This window comes from Drosophila persimilis, unplaced genomic scaffold (assembly GCF_003286085.1).
Source record: "Drosophila persimilis strain 14011-0111.01,24,50 unplaced genomic scaffold, DperRS2 tig00000124-arrow-pilon, whole genome shotgun sequence".
NCBI classification, from domain to species: Eukaryota; Metazoa; Arthropoda; class Insecta; order Diptera; family Drosophilidae; genus Drosophila; species Drosophila persimilis.
In genome coordinates this window covers 11,274,539-11,282,681 of record NW_020825294.1, presented here as the reverse complement: position 1 = coordinate 11,282,681, position 8,143 = coordinate 11,274,539, and the positions used below count along the sequence as shown (strand labels likewise).

Sequence of the window (8,143 nt, the reverse complement as noted above, 5' to 3'; positions counted from 1 at the left end):
CGGTACACAACTTTTAGAAAGGACCGTTCGTCTCGACGTGCAGGAGGGGTTCTAATTGCAGTGGACTCTTACTTCACGTCAGAACACTTCACAGTCCAAGTTCAACAGGAACTGGAATTCCTGTGTGTAAAACTGATTCTTCCCGCTTTCGCTATATTCATTACTTGCTCGTATATCCCACCTTCTTCGGATATTTCAATTTATGAGCAGCACTTGTCCGCTTTAACCGCTGTTGCTTCCTCGCTATCTGATAAAGATCGTATGATAGTTCTTGGTGACTTCAACTTGCCAGGAACTGTTTGGTCTTCGGTAAACGAGTCTAGTATCCTAGTGCCCATGTCACGACATGACTTTGTTGACGGCTTGCTTGACCTGTCCTTGTCTCAAGTCAATCATGTGAAAAATTCCTTGGGTCGATTGCTTGATCTATGCTTTGTATCGGATCCGACCATAGTGTTGTTAACCCGAGCCCTTCCGCTCACTATACCTGAAGACGCCTACCACCCTACTTTCGAGGTGTCGCTAGACATAGGACCAACTGTATTGGATCGGTCGAGTAGACTACCTGAACGTGTCCGCTGCTTTCGTAAAGCCGAGTTTGCGAAGCTTAATAACCTAATTAGGGATTTTGATTGGTCCGCTTTGTACTTGTGCACTGATGTCACAAAAGCCACAAACATTTTTTACAATGCTCTTGGCACATTTTTTGATTCTTGTGTCCCGCTTTCTTGTCCGATTAGATCTGGAAAACCCCCTTGGTTTACCAAAGAGTTATCCAGTCTAAAAAACTTAAAATCAAGACTTTATAAAAAATTTCAAGAAGTGGGTTCTCCTACTTCTCACTCTCGTTATGTAATAGCTCGGTCAAACTTTTCAGTTCTTAATGCTCAATGCTATAAGAACTACCTATCTCGTTGCAGGATACGTTTTTCTCAGGACCCTAAACAGTTTTACTGCTTCGTAAACAGTAAGCGTAGAACGTCCGCACACCCATCCTCGCTATCATTTTGTAATACGTCGGCAAATAATGATCAGGCAATTGCCGATCTTTTTGCCCAGTTTTTCCAAACTACCTATTCTGAGGAACGCTACTCTGGTCAACCGTACCCATACGGATTACCGAGGTCGAACGGCATTTTCAGTCCCTTGTTAAATGAGTATTCCCTACTTCAAGATCTTCGACTAGTTAAGCCGGTGTTTTCACCGGGTCCAGACGGGGTTCCAGGTTGTGTACTCAGGTACTGCGCCGAGGCTCTGTGTGGACCATTGCTTAAACTATTCACCATGTCCATTGATTCATCTTGCTTCCCCCCAATCTGGAAGGAATCGTTTATAATTCCTCTCCATAAAAAAGGTAGTAAGTCTGATGTAAAAAATTATAGAGGTATAGCAAAGTTATCCGCTATTCCCAAATTGTTTGAGAAGGTTTTAACTCCGCACTTGCAACATCTCTGCAAGTCACTTATATCTCCAACTCAGCATGGATTTATAAGGCGGCGATCAACCACCACGAACTTGTTAGAGTTTACCTCTTTCATTATTAAAGGCTTTCAAGGTAACTTACAGACGGATGTTATTTACACCGACTTTAGTAAAGCATTCGACTCTGTAAACCATTCCCTTTTAGCACATAAACTTGACCTTTTAGGGTTTCCGCCCAACCTCCTGAGATGGATTTCTAGCTATCTTTGTTCTAGGTCTCAAAGAGTCCTCTTCAAAAACTCCCTCTCTTTACCAGTAAAGGTTTCTTCGGGAGTACCACAGGGCAGCCATCTAGGCCCCTTACTCTTCACACTCTTTATTAATGACTTGCCTTCAGTAATAACATACTCTCGAGTACTTATGTATGCGGATGATGTTAAACTCTGTGTCCAGTACAAGGACATTTCATTTCATTCTCGCTTGCAATCCGATCTCAATAGCTTTCAGTCATGGTGTTGTGCAAACTTGTTACACCTTAATGCCTCGAAATGCAAAGTTATGACATTTCATCGTTCTAACCCTTTGTTGGCTCCCTACACCCTATTTGGGGGTTCTCTTGAGAGAATTACCCTGGTGGATGATCTGGGTGTTATGTTAGATCCCAAGTTAAAGTTTTCCGAACACATTTCTACCATGGTAAATAAGGCCATGGGCGTGCTTGGGTTTATAAAGAGGTGGTCAAAGGAATTTGACGACCCCTATATAACAAAGACTCTCTATACCTCGCTTGTTCGTCCGATCTTAGAATACGGCTCCTGTGTATGGTGCCCTCAGTACAAAGTACACCAGGACCGTATAGAATCAGTACAGAAAAACTTTTTACTCTTTGCTCTGCGGGGCCTTAACTGGGATGCGGGTGTAAGACTCCCATCTTACTCTAGTAGACTATTATTAGTAAACCTCCCATCCTTAGTTAACCGTAGAAAAATGCTTGGTGTGATATTTATGCACAACTTGATCAGGGGTGACATAGACAGCCCTGATCTGTTGAGCCGCATAAACTTCACGATTCCTATTAGACTGACTAGAAACTTTATACCGTTGTTCCTTCCACTTTGTAGATCGAATTATTCCTTGCATGAACCGTTTAGGGTCTTATGCTCGGACTATAATTCCCTCTACCATATTATATCCTCCACTAATTCTCTTCCTCTTATTAAATTACTAATCCTTACACACCTTTCTAGTAATTAGTAATTGTAGTGGTATTTGTATTTTGTATTTTCTTGCATGCTTAATTTCTTAATAAGTTTAGTGCTAATTTTCCTCGAAGGTTAGTCTAATATCTATCTTTCTTGCATGCTCGCGTTTGGTTCGGCTACGCACCGCGCGTCATGCGGCAGCGCCCCTCGGTCGGTTGGGCGGGAGGAGGGCTGCGTTTTGCCTGGGATCCGCGCGTAACAGCCTTCTGCTGGTGTCACACGGGCCACTTGACGGTGCAGTAATTGCATCGCCTCTTGTTAGATGCAGTCATTGCATGTCAACGTCCAATACATAGGTGCACCTTTGCGGTGTCTAGCCCCACAAATCCCGTGTACGAGGTTGCACTCACAAAAGGAGGTGAAAAATGTGCTTCAGGCCGCAGCACTATTTACACCCAATTATGTCATCGAAAGGAAAAGGCTATACCATGTTTGGATGAAGATGAACCTACCACTACCACTGAATCTACCACTCCTAACATAATATGTATTAATGGTCCACCAGGTCCCCCTGGGCCACCTGGTCCTCCTGGTGAATGTAAACCTGGTGCACCTGGTGCAACTGGTGAGCCTGGTGCACCTGGTGAACCTGGTGCAACTGGTGAGCCTGGTGCACCTGGTGCAACTGGTGAGCCTGGTGCACCTGGTGCACCTGGTGAACCTGGTGCAACTGGTGAACCTGGTGCGCCCGGTGAAAAAGGTGAAAAAGGTGATAAAGGTGAACAGGGTGAAAAGGGTCCTCCTGGTCCAGAGGGTCCAGAAGGTCCAAAAGGTCCACCTGGTACTCCTGGTCCTCCTAGTCCTCCTAGTCCTAATATTCCTCCAGTTCCTGACTATCCTCCTAGTCCTGATCGTCCTCCTAGTCCTGATCGTCCTCCTGATCCTGGTGATCCACTTCCTCCCCACCCTCCTCCAGGCACGTACTACCCTCCACCAATACCAAAGAACCCCCCTATTGCACCACCTGGACCAGCTTTTCCCTATCCATCACCGCCTCCACTGTATGAGCACCCCCCGCCATGGATAACAAGATTAGCTCAGAGTATAGATGGAGCACCACGAAGAAAAGCCCGACCGAGGCCCCGAATCAACTCAAAAGAGTTAAGTAGCGCGGAATATGACTTCTCCGATTTCGTGCATGATGTGGATCCATGTGACAGCTGCACCACAACACCTTGCAAATTAAAACATCATTGTTTTTAATTTATTCGAGAGTTTTATACATCAGTTTCTTCAGTTTGATGACTATGCAGACTGTTCATGAGCGTGAACGGAACCCGACAGCAAGTCACGTCACAAATAAAATATACATGCAAATCACATCTCAACCGGACCGCGTCAAGATGTTCATGAAAATTAACAGGAATCGAAAAGGCCATCCCATAAACAATACATGGAGTAAAAATCGATCATAAAATCCAGTAATATGTATCTATACCATACAACATACATTTTAAAAATAAAACTGTTCAAATTTACAACTCAGCATCACCATCAACGCCATTAATTATACGTATTATAAATTATATACGTTTTATAGTGAGATCTAACAGAAGTGCGGATACCAAATTTGGTTACTCTAGCGTTAATAGTCTCTGAGATTTGTGGATGCCCCAGATTTTCGTCCTTAGCGGGGGCGGAAGGGGGTGTGGCGAAATTTTGACACAAAACAGTCAAAGTCCGATACCTCAGAAGTGTGGATACCAAATTTGGTTGCTCTGGCTCTTATAGGTTCTGAGATCCTTGAACTCATATTTTGCAATTGGCAAAACCGACCATGGAACCTGTGTAATAGAGAGAGACAGAGCGAGAAAGAATGAAATTTTTTCTTGACTCTGGCTATAATAATTATACGATCTAGTTCAGCTGGCACTCTAGAAGATATAGACATCCTCTACGATTCTGCGTTTTTAGTTTTCTCGTATCTTTAAAATTGTGGATGCCACTGATTTTCGTCCTTTGTGGGGGCGGAAGTAGGCGCGGCGAAGTTTTGAAATATTCTTGTAGCAGTGACATATCACAGAAGTCTGGATCCAAAACATTGTTGCTCTAGCTCTTATAGTCTTTCAGCACTAGGCGCTAATAGGGACGTACAGACGGACGGACGGACGGACGGACGGACGGACAGACAGACATGGCTCAATCGACTCGGCTATTGATGTTGATCAAGAATATATATAATTTATGGGGTCGGAAACGATTCCTTTTGGACGTTAAACACATCCACTTTTGCCACAAATCGAATATACCCCAATACTCATTTTGAGTCTCGGGTATAAAAATACATGTTTGATCGATGCAAATGCTAAAATTTCTGCACGGAATTGAACATGAGATACCCAGTATGCAGAAATAACTTGTACGGATTTGATTTCCGCTTACAAAGAGGACAATTTGTATCCAAAATTCGTTTGACATTAAAATTCTGCTAACTCTGCCATGTACCATGGATACTGTGGGACGGTCATTCAGTACGTTGAGAAGAGTGAAGACTTGGCTAAGAACTACGACTGTATCATGTCTGAATGGTAATTTTTTAAATATTTTTTTTATTTATAACCGTAATACGTAATTCGGCACGAAGAGAGTGAGACCAGCAAAAACCTTTTGGAAAAAATCATGCAATGATAAGAAGAGGTAAATAATGCTCTAGTTACGCTCTCTACTTAAGAGAAACGAGAAATCCTGGGTACGCCCTTGAACATATTTACTTGTATTTAAATTTGATATGCTGGTAATAAATCGGTTTACAATTGGCCATGGCCAATTATATGACCATAAAATCATGAATATAAGATACGTGGATACAGTCATGAGACTCTTATTAAGAGTGCCCCATTGACTACCATCCTGCCATAATGTGGTGGTGGCTGCTGCTCACTTTTCCTTTGATTATTCATTCCCAAAATAAGGAATGGTGCGATCCAAATTTGTGCGACAACGGTGCCCACATACTGTGCAAGGATACTGGGGTACGTACAAATCACTTACATACAAATACCGATCATTAATTAGGGAATGACACTTCCAACGGGATAACAGAAGTTTTACAACTCGTGCCCACGAGATCAGGCAGAACTCATCCCAATGACAGATAGGGTCATATCGATGTTCACGCATGTGCATAACGATTTGAGAAACAAAGTAGCAGCTGGCTACAAGGATATGCCAAAGGCAGCGAGAATGTTAGAGATGAGATGGGATCTGGATCTGGCGAAAGTGGCCGAGGCGGCTGTGAGGCTGTGTAGATTGGAGAAGCTCTGGTGTGCCACAACGCCAATGTATATGTGGACCGGTCAGAATGAAGCTATGGATATGTCTGACTGCCTCAAGAGTAGTGATTTGGTAATAAGAAAACACCTAGACGACTGGATCAGGCAGGGAGACTATGCACGTAAGAATCATTTGACTGATCCTTTCTCTGGGTAAGCAAGCATGTACATATACGAGCTTATATGTCTATGTTTATAATCAAATATTATATAGGATAACCGTGACATACTTTCTTCAAATGGTACGCGATAGATGTGACCGCTTTGGATGCGCCGTCAGTCGCTTTGTCGATAGAAATATAACGCATCAGCTAATTAAATGCATATATAGGTGCACCTTTGCGGTGTCTAGCCCCACAAATCCCGTGTACGAGGTTGCACTCACAAAAGGAGGTGAAAAATGTGCTTCAGGCCGCAGCACTATTTACACCCAATTATGTCATCGAAAGGAAAAGGCTATACCATGTTTGGATGAAGATGAACCTACCACTACCACTGAATCTACTACTCCTAGCATAATAACTATTACTGGTGCACCGGGTCCCCCTGGGCCACCTGGTCCTCCTGGTGAATGTGAACCTTGTAAGCCTGGTGAACCTGGTGCAACTGGTGAGCCTGGTGCACCTGGTGAACCTGGTGCAACTGGTGAGCCTGGTGCACCTGGTGCACCTGGTGCAACTGGTGAGCCTGGTGCACCTGGTGCACCTGGTGAACCTGGTGCGACTGGTGAACCTGGTGCGCCCGGTGAAAAAGGTGATAAAGGTGAACAGGGTGAAAAGGGTCCTCCTGGTCCAGAGGGTCCAGAAGGTCCAAAAGGTCCACCTGGTCCTCCTGGTCCTCCTAGTCCTCCTAGTCCTAATATTCCTCCAGATCCTGACCATCCTCCTAGTCCTGATCGTCCTCCTAGTCCTGATCGTCCTCCTGATCCTGGTGATCCACTTCCTCCCCACCCTCCTCCAGGCACGTACTACCCTCCACCAATACCAAAGAACCCCCCTATTGCACCACCTGGACCAGCTTTTCCCTATCCATCACCGCCTCCACTGTATGAGCACCCCCCGCCATGGATAACAAGATTAGCTCAGAGTATAGATGGAGCACCACGAAGAAAAGCCCGACCGAGGCCCCGAATCAACTCAAAAGAGTTAAGTAGCGCGGAATATGACTTCTCCGATTTCGTGCATGATGTGGATCCATGTGACAGCTGCACCACAACACCTTGCAAATTAAAACATCATTGTTTTTAATTTATTCGAGAGTTTTATACATCAGTTTCTTCAGTTTGATGACTATGCAGACTGTTCATGAGCGTGAACGGAACCCGACAGCAAGTCACGTCACAAATAAAATATACATGCAAATCACATCTCAACCGGACCGCGTCAAGATGTTCATGAAAATTAACAGGAATCGAAAAGGCCATCCCATAAACAATACATGGAGTAAAAATCGATCATAAAATCCAGTAATATGTATCTATACCATACAACATACATTTTAAAAATAAAACTGTTCAAATTTACAACTCAGCATCACCATCAACGCCATTAATTATACGTATTATACATTATATACGTTTTATAGTGAGATCTAACAGAAGTGCGGATACCAAATTTGGTTACTCTAGCGTTAATAGTCTCTGAGATTTGTGGATGCCCCAGATTTTCGTCCTTAGCGGGGGCGGAAGGGGGTGTGGCGAAATTTTGACACAAAACAGTCAAAGTCCGATACCTCAGAAGTGTGGATACCAAATTTGGTTGCTCTGGCTCTTATAGGTTCTGAGATCCTTGAACTCATATTTTGCAATTGGCAAAACCGACCATGGAACCTGTGTAATAGAGAGAGACAGAGCGAGAAAGAATGAAATTTTTTCTTGACTCTGGCTATAATAATTATACGATCTAGTTCAGCTGGCACTCTAGAAGATATAGACATCCTCTACGATTCTGCGTTTTTAGTATCTTTAAAATTGTGGATGCCACTGATTTTCGTCCTTTGTGGGGGCGGAAGTAGGCGCGGCGAAGTTTTGAAATATTCTTGTAGCAGTGACATATCACAGAATCTGGATCCAAAACATTGTTGCTCTAGCTCTTATAGTCTTTCAGCACTAGGCGCTAATAGGGACGTACAGACGGACGGACGGACGGACGGACAGACAGACATGGCTCAATCGACTCGGCTATTGAT

At 43.8% G+C, this 8,143-nt stretch overlaps 1 protein-coding gene across 1 annotated transcript; it reads left to right on the top strand.

Moving 5' to 3' along the window:
• Positions 1–5,527: 5,527 nt before the first annotated feature.
• Positions 5,528–7,486, top strand: LOC113565489. Its single transcript, XM_026987647.1, has 3 exons — positions 5,528–5,656; positions 5,727–6,109; positions 6,171–7,486. The coding sequence occupies exons 1-3, from the start codon at positions 5,543–5,545 to the stop codon at positions 7,201–7,203; spliced, it is 1,530 nt and encodes a 509-aa protein (XP_026843448.1). The 5' UTR covers positions 5,528–5,542; the 3' UTR covers positions 7,204–7,486.
• Positions 7,487–8,143: the final 657 nt, after the last annotated feature.